The sequence below is a fragment of the Siphateles boraxobius genome, unplaced genomic scaffold (genome assembly GCF_051911475.1).
Source record: "Siphateles boraxobius isolate OS27281-9 unplaced genomic scaffold, OSU_SipBor_1 65, whole genome shotgun sequence".
NCBI classification, from domain to species: Eukaryota; Metazoa; Chordata; class Actinopteri; order Cypriniformes; family Leuciscidae; genus Siphateles; species Siphateles boraxobius.
The window spans coordinates 3,292,762-3,312,110 of NW_027509192.1; the positions used below are offsets into that span (position 1 = coordinate 3,292,762).

The following is a 19,349-nucleotide window of genomic DNA, read 5'->3' on the forward strand; positions in this document are numbered from 1 at the left end:
TTTGTACAAAATGTTGTGGCATTCCTTGAAGAGGCAGATCAATCCACTTTACCTACACAACACCAGTGTGTGTGAAAGAGAGGAACTAGAGGCGAGTAAACGTGTGTGAGTATTCTTAGCAGGTGGCACAGAGAACATGGCCATCCTAGACAGACCCCTCACTGATAACCTGGCCCAGTTCTGTTCAATTCAATCAAGGGATTTACACACGCGTAGTGTGATACCTGAGCTTGGTGATCCGCCTTAATCTTAATTATGATACCAACTCCATGGTGCACATGAGGACACACAATAAACCACTTACACACACAAACACATTACTGGAGCGTGAGGATCAGTGGATTTTCCCTCACAAAAAAAGATTCCAAAAGGAGGTTTTGAAGTGATTCCATAAAATAACCATTGTTGGTTTTCTAAAGAACCTTTCATTGAACATTTCCATATATTTTTCCTTAATATGAAGAACAGTCTAAGAATCTAAGGATCCTTTTTCCACTATAAAAATATTTTTTTTAATGGATGTTAAAGTTTCTTCATGGCACCATTGATGCCAATAAAGAACCATTATTTAATTATCATGAGCAACATTACAACTGTTTTGACTGTTTTGAGCTGGTAAGCAAACACCCTAACGATTCTACCTGGAAGTGGACCACGGCATCTGCTCTATGCGAAAAGCTGCTTTGCATTATAAATGAGTTCAGTGGCCCGCTCTATGGCATGAACAATAGCAACATGAGTTGAAGCAACAATTGTGAAGCAAGAATATTCAGGACATTATAAATGCGCTCGCACTGAGCACCGTGACCGAACGTTTTACTGGTAGTGCGCATCACTTTCAGCATCAAATAATGTCACAAGGACAAACAAAATCATGTGTACACAAGCAAGTTATATTCACGTACACTGAGTCATTTGTGTTGGAAGATGATAATTTTAAGCGCTTCACCTCTGACAGAACAAACACAAAACATGCTATCGGCTGACACGAGTTACAGCGTACACACGTACACACACAAACATGCCCGTAAATTCAGTGTGAAATTTTCTTTTAAATGGCTGTCAAGTTCTGGCTGAGAAATCACTCAGCTCTGACATTTCAAAGGCCAGAAGGGTTGCAAGTTCACCAGACCCGGTTTCCGTTCTTGCAGACGGGCTGTCATTACTGATAGACATCAACATGTTCCTGAATGCTTCCCAACACTGAAAAGACACTTCCTTCTGTACACTTCTTATCATGTCAGGTACAAGATAAACAAGTTTAAAGGCAAACAGAAAGAAAGATGGGTAAATGATGTTAAAGCAACTTCAAACATGATAAAATAAGTTATGTCATTATTTACTTACCCTCATGTTGTTCGAAACTTAAGTCATTAATTTGATAAATATCTAAGTAATGTATTACATTGTTTATTTATAGTTTAACGCAATGCCAGCTACCCCGGCTATATTCATGACGAGAAAGAGATTAAAAATAGAACGATTAAAATAGTTTTTTAAATTTTATCTAAATATTAGATGGTCTGGTCTTACTTCATTAAAAAAACTTTTCATAGGAGTCAAACTTTTCATAAGAGACTACTGAAAAATAAAGAACTTTAACAGAGTTCAATCTATCACAGTACACTAAAATATGCTTCAGTGATATAATATATTAGTAAAAAGTTCTTAAAAAAAACAATATATAAAAACACAAAAATATATACACATTATATATATATATATATATATATATATATATAGCGTGTGTAATAAAAAATAAATATAATTTATTATAAATAACATAATACAAGACGTGTATATATATATATATACACACACACACACATACATACACGCACAACAATACTATACTTTAAATAATAATACATATACAATTATTTATATAATAAATATAATAAATAAAAATTTAAAATAGAAAAGTGGCCAATATGCCCTATGATATATAGAGTATATGATATGTATGCGTGTATATATATATATAATAAAAACACCTTAAAAACATAAAAGAGGGTTGTTTTAATTGAGTTTTTATTTAACAAAAATTTATTTTGTTATTACTTGGTTGGTGTGAGATGTCAATACATCATTTCATTCAATTTAATTTATTTTTCTGTTCTTCACACATAAATGGCTTTAAAAGACTTGGAATCCAGTATACAAGTTGACAATGGACTACAGTTATGATACTTTTAAGTAGTTTTTCAAATTATTTTTTGAGTTTGAATATAAGCTGTTCTCTCAATAAACCTTGTGGTCCTTGTATTAAAAGAAAGGAAAACATTCCTCAAAATATCTTCTAGAGCATCATGTAGGTTTGGAACAACACGAGGGTGAGCAAATAATAACAGCATCTTTAAACAGTCGGGACAGACCATCAGGTATGAGATGGCATCAGAGTTATTTTGGGAAAAGCAGAGTGAACCGAAAGAAAGTTTCATTGTGCTGGTGTTGACAGGAGAGATAAACAGCAGCTGAAGGAGGCTCAGATGAGAGGCTCTGAACGCACAAGCAGCTGGGCGAACGAGGGAAAAGAGAGACGTATACGTGCCACAGTGCACAATGGCGACGTGTGGTTGCATGTGTCACGTGACTACTGACAACTCCAAAGACCTCATTCATGTTTAATGACATGCTTTGTCGAGTTCCCTTCTGATGCGGTTGTATATTCATCAAATGGAATTTCTGAAGTAATCAATCGTAAAGATGCCACTGAATTTATATGAACCACAATAAGGCGGCTACCACTAAATACTGACCATGTTTTAGATTTGGGTTCTTTGCAATGATTTTTGGACGTTTAGGCCACACTTAAAGCCAACAACACCCAGTAAATGTGAAAACAATATAGAACTGGAAGGGAACTGATTATACCAACAAATTAAAAGAGGTTACATACCAAAATGTATGTAGGGGGCTGGAGAACAGGGGGCTGAAAAGGAATGTTTTCAGATACAGGGTTTGATAAAAGGTTATAAAGACAAAAATGTGTCTAGTGGAATAACATGCACCAATGAATCAATACATTTTGATGTCATGTTCACTGTAACAATGTCTAAAATTAAATAAAAATGCACACTACCATTCAAAGGTTTGGGGTCATAAAGATGTTTTATGTATTTGAAGGAATTCTCTTATGCTCAAGTAAAACTATTTATGAAATATGACGACAATTTAAAAAAACATTTCCATTTGAATACATTTTAAATTTGTAATTATTCCTGTGATGTAAAGCTGACTTTTCAGTCTTCAGGGTCACGTGATCCTTCAGAAATCATTCTAATAATATGCAGATTTGCTGCTAAAGAAACATTTCTTATTGTTATCAATGCTGAAAACGGTTGTGCTGCTTCATATTTTGTGGAAACCATGATGGTTCGATTTTTTGATGAATAGAAAGTTTAAAAGAACAGTATTTATTTGAAATATAAATCTTTTGTAACACTATAAATGTCTTTACTATCACTTTTGATCAACTTTATGCATCAACAAAAATCATACTAACCCCAAACTTTTCAAAAGTAGTGTATAAATAAAATATCAATTTAAAAATTGATCAAACTAAGTGGCAGCTGCAAGCAAATCTTGTCAACCTTTTCTCAGAATAATCTTTCCCCCCAATTATTTGATTATTTAATTACTCCCTTTTCCACCCCCTTAAAAGTGTGTTTCTGCTCTATGCATTTAAAATAAATAATATGGCTCAGTTATTGAATGCGAGACGTTTTTACTCGGTATTAAGAAGTATTTATCCATCCGATCACAAGAGGACGACACTAAATACCGGTGTAAACGGGATCTAAAACGTTTTGAACTTGTCCACTTTCAACCGAAAACACATTCGACCGGATTGCTTTCGTAGTGTAACTTGTGCTGTCATGTGATTGAATGTGTTTGAAGAGCCTCAAAAGACCACATACTTTCCGCCTGACCTAATGCATAAACATTACGGGAAACGCTCTAGCCAGACGGGATTTAAACTTTGTCGACTTTAAGACTCAAGTTTGGTTTGAAGATGAAAAACGCACCAAGCACAATGTTTTCACCATTCCTGATTTCTAACACACACTCGCAGCGTTCAGTTGGTACGAAAGCTTCTGCCCTCCGTATGTTTTTACGTCGACTCCTTTTGCGTGTATATGTAAATTGTGCAAGCTTATTTAGATCGAAATCCCATACATTTACCCGCCCATGATAGACCCTCCCCTCAACAAATCAGGACAGAAGTGGTTGAAGGCGTACAAAAGAGACGGATTAAACCACCAGGTGTGAACGGGAATGCATCTCCCTCTACTTGTGATTCGATCGACCAAAACACATGTTAATACCAGGTGTATTACTTTCACAGGCCATTGCACACATCTACTCATAGCAGACTAGTTAGTGCGCAATTTGGAAGCGTTTATGCCATTTCATTTTGCACGTCATCAAAACAGGAGTTCTGGGCTTCAGTGAGAAGATGATTGACAGCTGCCAATCATCTGTTACGCTTTCACTTCTACATGAACAGCACTGCTTCCGTCTCAACCAGCCCTCCGTCAACTCGTGTTAGTTTAGCGTTCACTCATACAAGCAGCGGTCTGGATCTAATCAACCCAAGTGCTTCCTCACCCTGAGGTTTGTCTGTCAGATCTGCCTCAGGTGAAGCTCCAAACAGACACATGTCAATCAAAAGTCCTTCTATATCAGAGCATATGGCCTTTTCAGGCCAACTAAGATTCCCTCAAAAACAACAAAAGCAAGGGGCTCGAAATCACGCGAACGTGGTTAAAATTATCCCCTGCCTGCTTTCCATTCAATCTATGTCGAAATCCCAGCTGAGTGTCTGCCGTGTCTCTCTCAGGTCCTCCTCCTACACGCCACATTTCCATAAGAATGCAGCGCGCTCTGCATATCAATCCCAACTCTTAATTAAAGAGCTACTATATTCCTGCTGGCGTCACACACAGGCGGGAAGTGCGCAGTAGTCTCTTTCTCCCCGTTCTGATGGCGCAGGCTATTTGGAAAGCAAATGAGGGAGGCGATCACAACCGGGACGTGGTGCGCACGTTTGAGGGCCACCTGATGGAACATCGGTAAACACTCGAGTGTACGAAGCCAAGTGTGCGTAAAAAAACCCGTCATGTTCGCTATCATGTGCCGGAAGTCAGTTTTAAAAGCTTTGAGTGAACTTTTGGTAATGTGTGTACTTTTTAGTGTGAAGCATAATGGAAATTATATATGTAAAAAAAAAAATTGGAAGGAGAAGAAAAAGTTTACTATGAGAACTATTCTATTAACTTTTTTTTGGAACTTGGGAAAAAAAAGAAGATTATTTTAGGACAAGTACAAAAAAAGGAATCTACAAAACAGGTTGTTTACTAAATAGAGATGTCTGTGTATACAAACAATACAATAATATGCACAACTGAAACATTTTTAAGGTATAGCGTTTACCATGAAAGCTATTTTTTTCCTATCTAAACCAAGCATAAGTCAGTTCACAAGGAGATAAGAAACTTATCTCCAGTCTTTTGGGTCTGAAAAGTTGGAGCTAAAGAACACTTTGGATTTGTCCAGCCGAGTTCAGCTTGACACATTGGATGAAATGGAAAAGTCCTTTTTTATAATGTCTGCCAGTTTCGGTTCCACCTCTGACAACAAGCCAACCAGGTGCTGGACCTGTAAAAGAAAGGATGAGAAGAACTGTCATTGATCAGAGCCTGTAGGGAGCAGTGAAAGGACAAATAAGAAAAAGTAAAGAGAAGAACGTACAGCTGTTATATGTTGAGGTACAAGTGTGGCAACAGCAGACACGCAGCTTCTCTCTGTCAGATGCCCTTCCTTGACCAGCAGCGATAAAAGATCCTGAAGATTAAAGGAAATTTTCACAATTTAAATATTGTTATGTAATATAATATATTTTAGAGTGTACTTTATACTTTTATAATATAGAATATAATGTAGTATATGATATAATATATCTTGCATTAGAATATAATAATTTATTATTTTGTAAAATTGATAGCTTCAAATTATTTATTTTTTAAATTCATTATGTAATATAATATATTATTCTATATTATACATTTATAGATTACATTCCAAAAATGTATTGTATTATATTATATAGTCAATTTAAAAAAAAAAAATCAAGTTTACAAAATAATAAATTATTAAATTCTAATGTATATTATATCATATACTACATTATATTATTTTATATCACAAATTTATAAATTACATTCCAAAAATGTAATGTATTATACAATACAATGTCTCTTACACCAGAATTAAATCATTTTATTATTTTGTAAAGTTGATAGCTTTAAATTTAATTTCATAAATTTCCTTTATAATATTTTAAAATGAAATGTATACTTTTTACATAGAATATTTATTAATTTATTAATATTTTGAACACCACTTTTATAATATAATGTAATATAATAAATCTTAAAATAGAATTTAATAATTTCTAATTATTGTGTAAACAAAATAGCTTTACATTTTTTATTTACATAATAAATATAATGTAATATAGAATTAAAAAAGTGTCATTTAATTTATATTTTATCATATAGTACAACAGGGTTCCTCAAATCCGGTCCTGGAGGGCCACTGCCCCGCATAGTTTAGTTGAGTTCCAGTCCTAATCAAACACACCTGAACAAGCTAGTCAAAGTCTGAAGAGTTACTGGAAGATGACAGTAAGTGAGTTTGATCAGGGTTTGAGCTAAAGTCAGCAGGACAGTGGCCCTCCAGGACAGAATTTATTTATTATTATTTATAAGAACATTTAATATAGTATATTAGAAGGTAATTTAACATATCGTAGGTTAGATTTGAATAATTTAGTAATATATTTTGTAAACTGGATAGCTGGCAATTTCACCTTAGTCAGTTCCATAAGGACGACTGAGAGGAACTCCGCTGTGGTTTCGACTAAAGCTTTGAGCTGAACGTCTTCCACTAGTTTCTCTTCTTCTTTCAGTCTCTCTTCTGCTTCGGAGCCTCCAGCTGTCCGGCTCTGAAGGTATTCAGCGTTAAACTGCAGAATACGAATAAGACTTCCTAATAATTCTGCACCTGTAATGAATAAACAGACGTTGAACCCGAAACTGTGATATGATGGCAAACCTTACACAAACAACGCTGCCTCCCATAAATTTGAATTGGATGTTATTTATTCAGTGTGTGTTCCGTACTGATATCCACTTGCAGACTGGAGTGTAAGGCAGACAGCAGGGCGAGCGCCGGGGCCAGGAGAGCTTTCTGCTCCTGCAGGATCAGAGGAGGGTCGTCCGCTTGACAGAAATCCTCACATATGAGCTTACACACAAATGTCCACACCGCACGACCACACGCTCCATCTGATACTGTAGACAAAAAATATATCTGAAAACACTGCCACATATTTCACACACCTTTTACATGGGCATAAAGTGAGCATCCATTTTTATCAATTTTGTTACATGATATCATTTTTTATTAGTCATGTTTAACAGTTTTTTTTAAAGAAATTTAAACTTGTATTAAATAAGGATGCATTAAATAGATCAAAGTGACAGTAAAGACATTTATAATGTTACAAAAATTTCCGTTTCAAATAAATGCTTTCTATTCATCAAATCCTAAAAAAAGTCACAAAGTTTTGTACCTTTTTTCTTGTAAATATTATTTCCCATCTTACTATTCTTTTTGGATTGTGTATATTAAACTCCATTTCTTACTATATCCCCTTTCACACAGAGATTCCGGAAAATACATAATAAAGTGACCTGGGATTTGACCCGGGATCGTTTGATTTTGGTTCATTCACAGTGCCAGTGATTTTCCGGAATCAGAGAGTGCGTTCACACACAACCCGTAAAAATCCCGTAAAGACACGTGACATCGATGTGACATGTAATGTCTCAGCAGCGTCTATAGTTTGCTTATGAGCTGCGAACTGAGCTGCGAGCTGCCCGGGTCGTGTTTGCGTTCACAGAAGGTGTTCTGGCAATTTCCCGGGATCAACGCGCTGTGTGAAAGGGGCTCATGTCTCTACCATATATATTTTTACCGTATCATTACCATACCTTCCATATCTACCCATGATTTGTCTTTTACCATCCATCCACCCACACACACTTAATTTTTTTAAATGTTGCATCCTCCAAACCCTAGTCCAAGGGTTCTCTTATGCATCGATGCGTAGCCAAATGTGTCGTCCTAGTTTTTGATACGCGACGCACAGATAACCCTAACTCTGGCCCTCAAGACCCATGTTCATGCAGAGTTCAGCTCCAGCCCCGATCAAACCTGAAGACTAGGAGTGTTTGATTAGGGTTGGAGCAAAACTCTGCAGGAAAGTGGACCTTGAGGACCAGAGTTGAGAACCCCTCTTATAGACAATATCTGATGTTGTAACATTAATGGGGGCTCGTTCGGGATTTTAAACCGGGACCTCTTGCATCCAAAGTGAGAACCATACCTCTACACCAAAAATCAGCATATTAAAAACTAATTTCTGAAGGATCATGTGACACTGAAGACTGGAGTAAACATCACAGGAATCAATTACATTTTAAAATATATTAAAATAGTTAGAAAAATAGTAAACCAGTTATTTAAAATTGTAATACATTTAATTCAAATAATACTGTTTTTACTGTTTTTTAGTCAAATAAATGCAGCCTTGAGCATAAGAGACTATCAGAGAAGGAACATCTAAGTTTATCTAAAAGAAATGCATGAACATCTGTATGATGATTACATAATTGTCCCTAAGAAAATACACATGCAAAATACAAATATTTTCCGGACACAGTAAGGGTCAGTATGTGTGTATGGGTCTCACCCAGAGCCTGCATGCCCTCTTCTACTGTAGTCAGAAGTTGGAGAGAATGAAGATACACTTCAAGAGCCTCTGGACTCTCTGACCTACAACAAACATTTGAATAACCCGAAATTCATATTTCAGACATTAATGAACATTAATGTGAATCCAGGGGGAACAGCTTCTCTTAATCTAGCAGCAGACTGAGGAATAGGTTGGTAAACACCTCAGACAGACAGACAGACAGACAGACAGACGAGCAGAAGGTCGCATGACCTTAATTAATATGTCTCACCTAAGCTGTGTGGCGGCCTCAAGCAGAGAGGACGCGATGTCCTGCTGTATGTCCTTGTTTGGGTCACTCTCGCTGGGTGGGGTGGACACCCAACTCTTCATTATCTCCTCATCCTCATCAAAGAGCTTATCCACCAGCTCCCCAACCTTTACCAGCAAATCCACTGCAGAGACAGAGAGAGATACACACTTTGGTGTCACAAACTATTATCTAATATTAATTCAACTGGCATAAAAGGTTCAAATATTAGGTTATACAAGTTAAGTTTTAATGTAAAATATTAAAATATTAAAATTAACTATTATATATTAAACATGAACAATTTAAAAATGGCCAAAATATATTATTTAGCTATATTAAGTTATAGTAAGAAAAATAAAACAATTATTTCCCTTAAATTTATAGAAAATATAAATGTATCAATAACAAAAACATTTTATTAAATAAAAATGTTAATAATAATTTTAAACATTTATTTAATGTTTATTTCTGAAAACAAAAAAGCAAACAAAAAAACAAGAAAATTATAATAAAACAGTAAATTAAAAATAATCTCAATAAAATTAATTAAAAAGTTAATAAAAATTTTAAAAGTTTATTGCAACAACAACAACATAAAATCAAAAGGAAATTAAAATAAATCAATATAAATGTTAAGTTAATAATAAACAGTTTTACATGTTTATTGCTAAAAAAACATAATAATAATATTTCTTGAGCACCAAATCAGCATATTAGAATGATTTCTGAAGGATCATGTGACACTCCAGTCGAGTAATGGCTGCTGAAAATACAGGAATAAATTAACTTTTTAAGTCACATAAAAACAAACAAACAAAAAATATTTAATGTTTATTGCTAAAAACCATACAAAACACACACACACACAAGTACATTAAAAAAAAAAATGAATGATGTTGTACATGTTTCATTAATGTTTATTGCAACAACAAGAAAAAGAAAATACTTTCGAAAAAAAGTAAAACTTTTTTTGGCCTATTCATTGAAAGTACCACTAGCAACATCATTAAACATCACTGACCATTGGTGGAGCTGCTCATGATGAAACACAGACTGCCACACACCACGGGCTGCTGCCGTATCCTCTCCAGCCACAGCGGGGCGACATCAGGCTGAGACATGCATGTTAGCAGAAGCCTGAAAAAGACACACAACGCCATTCAGAGAAAGTCTAATGCGTCATATATTGAGAAATGTTCTTAGAGTTTTGTAACAGGGCTTTATCAGAACTGACCTGCAAGTTTCCAAGAGCGTAGGTGGGTCATTGTCTCCGAGCAGCAGAAGTAACACAGCGCTGAGATATACAGAGAACACGTCAGACATCGTTTCATTTTATATAGTTAGTAGTACTGGATTTACAAAACTAGTTCAATTAACCTGAAGAGAAACAGAAAGGGAAAAACATGCTCTGTGTGGTGTGTGTGTGTGTATACATCTCACCCCAAGTCAGAGTTCTGGCTGAGAAAGACACATGCGTCATGGAAACAGGCCATATTACCCAGAATTCCAACACAGATTTCCTGTAACAAACGCTCTGGATAATTATATGATATGAAGTCATAAGCAAGCAGCAAGGGAAATATGCATATAATTCAGCATACTGTACAAGCAGCATGTAGGGAAGTTACAGTGGTAAAATGACGTACAGTGAGCCGTGGACTGCGTGACTTTGCGATCACACCCAGCAAGATGTCTGGAGCCTTGAACTCTTGAAGAAATACAGCCACGTCCTGGAGAGAAAAAGGCATGTAATGTGTATATAGATGATGATGGCCATGTAGGAGGGTGTTGAATACAGTGTGTTACAGTTTACCTTATCCATAGCCATGTCCCATACTTTACACAAATCATCTTCCAGGTCATCCGTCAGTTCCATGGAAGAATCACTCTGTCCACTTTCTTGATCTGTCACCATCTTTATGGTTATTAAAATACAAATTAAGAAAGAAATGCAGGAGCAGATGTCATTTGTGTTTTATTAAAAATTGCATTCTTTATGTTTTTATTATATTTGTATGTGTGGTTTTATTTTACATAAAATGTAAATTTTAATAACCAACATTATGCAGGCAAATGAATGGGATACCTGAATAAGGCGGGTCAAGGTGCTGAAGAGCCAGTGTTTGCTGTACACCGTCTCCCCGATGGCGTCCGCGTCTTCACCGGCCTCAGTCTCATCTTCCTCGGGTGGAGGCGACGGGTTTCGGTCCATCTCCGGTGAAGCTGCGGTGGAGGATCCACAACTGTCTCCATCCACCTCCTGACAGCATCTGTCATTGTGCTCTGATGAACAAATCAATATATGGCATAAATGCATGGACAATCCTCTAAAGAATGCATGCATAACCCATCAATACGCAGCAAAAAGCTTGCAAACATGTTGTAAGTATCTAAACACGTGCACAAACCTCCAATGCACACCAAATTCATGCAAAACTTACAGTATATGACTAAATGTAGGAATGCATTAACTTCTCATGCATGCAAAATAAACAAATACTTTTAATGCCTGACATAAATGCAAGTATATCTCCACTCGAGATCAAAACATAAATGAGTGAGCGTTTACAGTAATAACACGTTTAATAATTCCGAGTCAAGACACGAGTCCACCACGCTTCAGCAAAATAAGTGTTAACTGCTATCTTAGAAAAACTAGATCTGGTGTATGTTTAAAGCTCGAAAGGTTTTGCCGGCTTATTTTTTATAATAATACCGGTTAAACAACGTGGCAAATATTGATTTAATTAAATAAACATTTACTGCAGAGAGGAGCAACACTAGTTTAGAAACTAACCCACATGTCCTGACTTACCCATTAATAACTACTTTCCACAAATAACGCTAGAGGCTCAGTAATATTAAGCATGCGAAAAATGAATTTTAAGCTTCATGGTTTGTTTGGACGTTTTGAATAAGCGTATAGAAGTGTAGTACTTCCGCTCACAACTCTACAAAGCATGATGGGAAAGAATAAAAAAATAAAGTGGGTAGAAAGGCATTTGCACGAAATAACGTCTTCAAATAAATGGGTGGAGCTTGTGTCACAGTTTGTCAAGTAAATATTTTTACTCCGCAACACATATTTGAAATTAAATGGCTATTAAAGAGTTTCAGTATAATGCAGCTGTAATCATTCTCCTGAACCTGACAGAAGCAAAACATTTTAACATCTTACCTCTTTTTTCCCTTTTTTTTTACTTGTATGTCAGTTACAGTTCTCGGATGGATTTAATTAAACGATTAATTTTTTTTAAAAATTAAAAAGATTATGTTAAATTAAAGCAAAAAACAACAACAACAACAACAAAAAACCTTATTTGAATACGGATCGATGAGGGTTTCTGGGCCTCCGATCGCCCCCTGCAGGAAGAATCCTTATTGTCTTTTTAAAAACAGCTTTTTTTTGTCAAAGGTTCTTCCTTTCTCAGAGACAGCGACAGCGTAGATTAAACGGGTAGTTCACCCAAAAATGAACTCCCGTTTACTCTCCCTCAAATAGTTCCAAACCTGTGTTAATTTCTTTCTTCTGCTGAACTCAAAAGAATATATTGTGAAGAATGTGAGTAACCAAACAGGCCCAAGGCCCCATTGACTCCCATAGTATGGGGAAAAAAATACTATGCGAGTCAATAGGGCTTTTCACACTGCGCTTAAAGGATGAGTTCACTCCAGAATTAAAATTTCCTGATAATTTAGTCACCCCCATGTCATCGAAGATATTCATGTCGTTCTCTCTTCAGTCGAAAAGAAAAGAGGGTTATTGAGGAAAACATTTCAGGATTTTTCTCCATTTAGTAAACTTCAATGGGGTCCAACGGACTGAAGATCCAAATTGCAGTTTCAGTGCAGCTTCAAAAGGGCTCACACGATCCCAGCTGTAGCTCCGGAGCCGAATGACCCATGGGTTAAGTAGTTCAAGTGTGAAAAGCCTGGTTACCCTCATTCTTTAAAATATTTTCTTTTGTGTTCAGCAGAAAAAAAAGAAATTCATACAGGTTTGGATTTGGAACAACTTGAGGGTCAGTAAATGATGACAGAATTTTAATTTTGGAGTGAACTATCCCTTTAATAACAACTTTATTTTTTGTGCTTTATATAAAGTCATTGATCAATGATCTAAAACAAATACGCAACATGTTTCTTATAATTCTCATTTTATGTCATAACATTAAGCATTCATGTTTCAGTGAATCCATATACTGTATAGGCCCTACTGCAGTGCACAATGTAATATTCAACATTTCTGTAGGATACAAATGATTCAGAATTTGATAGGAATCACAAATTGTAGTGAATTGTTCAATCTAAACTTTTGTCCTCAACTCAATGGTCAGATTTTACACTTTCCTAGGAATTACTCTTGAACTGACTTGAACTCAGTACTTCTGATTAATGAGTCAATGTACTTCAGTCTTGACTTATAGGCACTATACATACATAACATTCATGTCAAATGAGGCAGTGTCAATAGAAACTCACGGCACTACAGCAGTGTTGGTTTATCTGATTAATATTATATGCTTTTTCCCTCCCTTTGCCAACAATGTGCCCTGTTTTATGTAAGAGTATTTCTGAAGAACAGCTGTTTCTTCTAGATTGTCAACACTTGTGTTTGCGGTGCCACAAAAAGGTGGAGCCATCATCTCGCTTTACATACGCATCAAAAACCTGATGTTTGCCTTTGGAGGAACTTTTGGGCTACTGAGAGAAGTTGTTTGAATGCTTGGGCAGCTCTCAATATCAGCAAATTATGATATTTGCTGTTGATTGAACAATGATTTACAAATTTACTTTCTGTCTGATGGCCTGCCTTCCTCTCCACTGTGTCTAGTAATAAATTAGGTAATAAATGTCTAATAAATATTCCCTTTTTGAGTTAAATTACAGATATTAGGCTGTTCATAAGCCTTTAAATAAAAAGGTGTTTCAATTTGAAAAGGAAAATAACATTTTTCAATTATGATCAAATTTTAACAGATGAATGCATATTTATAACTGCTGTGTGATTAAAATTATATTATATATGTATATAATTATATACACAACATGAGTACATTATATATATATATATATATATATATATATATATATATATATACTATATAAAACATAATAATATAATATAAAATATTTCTGTTTGAGTCCTTTAATATTTTCTATAGGCCTAATGTTTATAGCCTCCCCCTCTGTCTGTCTGTCTGTTTTTATATGCGTTTATGTATTGTTGATGTTCTGACTGAACATTGACTTTGTTTGTTTGAAGTTTAATTAAAAATAAATAAATCTGTAATTAGAAAAAAAGTTGCTACTACTACTTCGGCTGCTTCCGAAAACTTAAAAATATTGCTAGCAATTAAGGCACGTCCGAATCCTATGTTAGCTTCACTGAATTCCTGTCTCCTGAGATGCCTTCATCTGATTGATATTTGACGGCAGCAGTTGTATGTTGTTTCCTCCACTGCCTTTGATATCCCACAATCCCGTACTGTGCTTTCCATTGTGTGATAGTTGAGAATCTGTAACGTTAGTCAATTTCAATTTGAGATTGAGAAAGGAAAGATGGAGTCTGAAAGTTGAGTTTGGTTGTCAGTTTGTGTGTAGGGCCTAAATGCAACGTTTTCCGCTTCTGATGTAATTTCTAACGAGCGATTACTGTTATAATAATTAAATAGTTGCTTAGTTCTCACCAAAGCTCGCTTTATTTTGTTGTAGATCATTAAACCGTTATGCTGCCTGACTGCCTTATAAGTCTGTCCAAACTCCGAAATCAGTTTCGTGAGATAGGCCTAGTCGTGCGCGAACTCTGCCTGCAAAGTCATTCGCTTCAAGGAAGCGAGGCAAGTCAGGGCCATTCACACCAAGAACGAGAACTATAACTATAACGATAACTATATTCGCGTCCACACCAACGAACTATAACGGCCTTTTATTTCAAAGCACGCACGCACTCGCGCTGTGGTTTCAAAGTAGTGAAAATGGATGACCTGCTGCTGCTTTGTTACACAAAAACATCAAAAGAAGAAGCCGCTTTTGGGTGCACGATATCCTTAAAAAAGAGCGGAGTTGGGAGAATCCGTCACTTGAGATAGTTGTCTTCTATTGAAGACTATTATTCGTACTTGTGAATGAATCAATATCAGTTTGTTGCATTTACAACATTTTAACAGCATTGCTATTAACATCTAAGATACGTTTCCAGTGCTTCTAAACAGTGTATAATCAATCTATTCTTACAGTGAATTTAGCTAAACAAGGTCAATAGTGGAATAAAAACAACGCCTAGTTAACGCCGTTATACAGCTCATTTTTCACTGCAACTTCAAAGGAAGCAATACAATCCCACTGAGCAATTTGACGTCGTAGTGTTGTCTTTTCTATGTTAGGGTGACCAACAGTCCTGTATTCCCAAGACATGTCCTGTTTTCACGTCCTGTCCCGGCCGTCCTGGCTGTTTTTTATAAAGTGATGAAAATGTCCTGGTTTTCAAAAAACTGCTGGGAAAGATCAGCTTTACACCAAAATATATGTATGGGCAAACAAGGAGGATGAGGAAGAAAAACAGGATAAAGAGGAAGAAAACTAAAGATATAAATATATTTTGTTAGTTCGTTTTTGTAAGTTTGTGAGAGCTATTTTTGTTCAATTTGGAGGTATTTCTTTTAGTTATTTATTATTTATATATATATTTTTCTAATACAGAAGAGACATTATTTCTATCATTACTACATTCAATATTTTTGAAACCTGTCATAATAAAGCATGTTGAGTAACCTCTGAGAGGCCTATCTGAATTTGTGTCTTGTAATATAAACATTTTCTATCCATGGAGGCATAGCCTACTTTAAATGTATTGAAATTAATAAGGCATCTTTGAGTAAACTTCAAGTATCATTTGAGTATATGTTTGCTGGGCCGAGTGTCCTGATTTTTGGTAATCAAAATATGGTCACCCTATTCTATGTCAATTTTGGGCGTCCAATTTCGGTCCACTGAAGGGGTTGTTTTGTAACGCCAGGCGACGTCTTTATTCGACATCTATTGCACGTCTAATGTTGACGTCCGTGGGGTCAAATGTGGTCGTTTTTGGATGTCTTTTCAACATAAAATTTAGACTAGTTTTAGACGTCGTTTCTATAAAACTTCTATAACTGTAGTCCCATGTTTCAAAAGGGTGGAGGACATGTTTTCTGTACCATGTATTACATTTACGCATTTGGCAGACGCTTTTATCCACAGTGACTTACATTGCATTACACATTTACATTCCAATCAGTTCTTGCTTTCCATGGGAATCAAACCCATGATCTTGGCATTGCAAGCACCAACGCTCTACTGTTTGAACTACAGCATTACACCTATATGGGTCTCCAGTTATCACCTGCTGCTGAGACGATCAAATGGAGTTTTTGGAAAATTATCTTAAATAATTATAAATAATCTGTATTCATATGCATTAATCATGTTGATAACAACAATGCTGATATTTGTAAATAAAAAAATATTGCATATTAATCATGTACATTTCCTGCACCTGTAATAGACGTCCAAATGAGGTCCAAAAAAATGACCCAGTTCAAAGATCAAATGTTGAACGTCAACATGACGTCCAAGTTGGGTCATGGTTGGACGTCCAAATAATGGACCTAGTTTGTACGTCGACTAAATGTCCAGAATTGGTCATGGACTGACGGACCCAATATAGACATGATCTGCACGTCTATCCGACGTCCAGTGTTTAGTGGGATGTTGTGGAAACTAGTGCTGGATACCTGAGGTAATTTTGTAACACTATTTACAAGCCTGCATAACGATCTCATCGTTAATACTTCTCACCATTTATTCCAAGGATAAGGCGAATGCTTTCATATCAATTTTTTAACATATTCTTGAAAAGGGAATATATTGCTGTATCATAGCAACGAAGCACCTCAACTGAAAAAACGCAGCGCTGCCAAAACGCTCTCATGCGTTTTCAGCAGAGCGCCTAGCGTTTTCAGCTAGCTAAAAACGCTTTGGTGGACACACGGCCCAAAGCGTTTATTTCACGCAGCTGGCGTAAAATTCTGTAGCAATGTTCAGGGAAGAAGGAGGCGGGAACCGGCGAACAATTAAATAAACTTTATTTAAAATAAAACAAACAAACAAAAATACCACCAGCAGCCCCTCGCGGACGACTGCTGGCTACCGAAAATAAAAATAACTGCCAGCAGCCCCTCGCGGACGACTGCTGGCTAAAATAAAATACAAAAACCAAACACAACTAAAATACAGGCCTGTTCCTCTCTCGATCATCAACGTCGTCGCTCCTCCTTTATGCTTCCGCTCCTCCGTGAGAGATGCGAGACCGGTGTGCTTCACAGGTGTTGCTCATTAGCAATCGCACCACCGGCCTCGCGGCGTTCTCTCACGTCCCTCGGCCGTCCTGTTCGCCACAAATTCCAATTGTTTTCAATGGGAGCGCCGCGTTTTTTAAACGCCATGAGCGTAACGAGGCGCTGAGCGTGTAATTAACGCTCAAGCGCTGAGTGCCCGCCGTTTTTTACTGGTCGCCGAGAGTTGAAAAATGTTCAACTTTGGGTAAAACGCTTCGCTCATCACTGTCACTTTTTACACAGCCGTCCACTCACAGTGGAGGAGGGGCAGGACAAATACCACACCGACCAACTGTCACAAAAATCTTTCTGTACAACGACGTCAACCAGCAGAGCTAACCGAACAAAATGGATGAAAAATTTATTTTTAGTATGAAACAAATTATCTGTGAAATCAGTTACAAGTAAACTGTGCTGCGGATATTCTGTATCATAGCAACGAAGCGTCTCAACTGAAAAAACGCTGCGCTGCCAAAACGCTCTCAAGCGCACACAACTAGGCTTTTTTAGCAGAGCATCCAGCGTTTTCGGCTGGCTAAAAACGCTTTGGTGGACACACATCCTTAGGCCGTGTGTCCACCAAAGCGTTTTTTCACGCAGCTGGCGTAAAATTCCAATTGTTTTCAATGGGAGCGCCGCGTTTTTTAAACGCCATGAGCGTAACGAGGCGCTGAGCGTGTATTTAACGCTCAAGCGCTGAGCGCCCAGCGTTTTTTACTGGTCGCCGAGAGTTGAAAAATGTTCAACTTTGGGTAAAACGCTGCGCTCATCACTGTCACTTTTTACACAGCCGTCCAATCACAGTGGAGGAGGGACGGGACAAATACCACACGACCAACTGTCACAACATTCTTTCTGTACAAGGACGTCAACCAGCAGAGCTAACCGAACAAAATGGATGAAAAAATAAATTTTTAGTATGAAACAAAATTACCTGCGAAATCAGTTACAAGTAAAGTGTGCTGCGGATATTCTGTATCATAGCAACGAATCGTCTCAACTGAAAAAACGCAGCGCTGCCAAAACGCTCTCAAGCGCCCACAGCTAGGCGTTTTCAGCAGAGCGTCCAGCGTTTTCAGCCGACTAAAAACGCTTTGGTGGACACACGGCCTTATGCTTGTTGTTGTCATTTGTTGACCTTGAACAAGCAGAATGTGGCGGTTGGTCGGTGTTGTATTTGTCCCGCCCCTGCTCCACTTTGATTGGACGGTTGGGTAAAAAGTGACAGTGATAAGCGCTGCGTTTTACCCCAAAGTTGAACATTCTTCAACTCTCGGCGACCACTAAAAAACGGCTGGCGCTCCCATAGAAAACAAAATAATGGAAAAATACCGGCATTTTTACTAGTCGCAGAGAGTTGAAGAATGTTCAACTTTGGGGTAAAACACAGCACTCATCACTTGGTACCTGAAATGTTGAAAAAACGATCCGGAGATTGCGGTTGCTCAACAGATGTTAACTTAAGGTAATTTTAATAAATTGTAAGTAATTTTAATAAATTGTAACTCTGAAGCATTATCTACTGCAAAGGGTCAATTCATTATGGGTTGTTGTAGTGCTGTGCTGGAATTTATTTTCAATGAAGTATCGTGTCTATATTAATGGTTTTAGCTACAGTAATGTCTTCAGCTAGTCATTTTAAGATTATTTCCATCTAGTATTCAATGTGTTACAAGCAGTTGTTGGATAATCGCTCTAACTTTTATCTGGTAATGAAAAAAAACATATGCACAGTCACACAGACACAACCAAAACAATGTTCTTCCTCAAAATGAATGCAGTTTTGTTTATTTAAAAGTTACCTAATGAACCTTTAAAATCCATATAGAATTAGTTTTGTTTTTTCGTTTGTTTTTTA

General features: G+C 36.7%; 1 protein-coding gene across 1 annotated transcript; it reads right to left on the reverse strand.

Moving 5' to 3' along the window:
- Positions 1–2,014: 2,014 nt before the first annotated feature.
- Positions 2,015–12,099, reverse strand: saal1 (serum amyloid A-like 1). The gene is made up of 13 exons (XM_077210289.1): positions 11,932–12,099; positions 11,203–11,399; positions 10,930–11,031; positions 10,763–10,846; positions 10,557–10,636; positions 10,351–10,410; positions 10,138–10,253; positions 9,096–9,258; positions 8,822–8,904; positions 7,188–7,358; positions 6,875–7,068; positions 5,755–5,847; positions 2,015–5,661 (listed from the first exon to the last, which is right to left on the reverse strand). Exons 1-13 carry the CDS (start codon positions 11,933–11,935, stop codon positions 5,566–5,568), a joined length of 1,443 nt encoding a protein of 480 aa, XP_077066404.1. The 5' UTR covers positions 11,936–12,099; the 3' UTR covers positions 2,015–5,565.
- Positions 12,100–19,349: the final 7,250 nt, after the last annotated feature.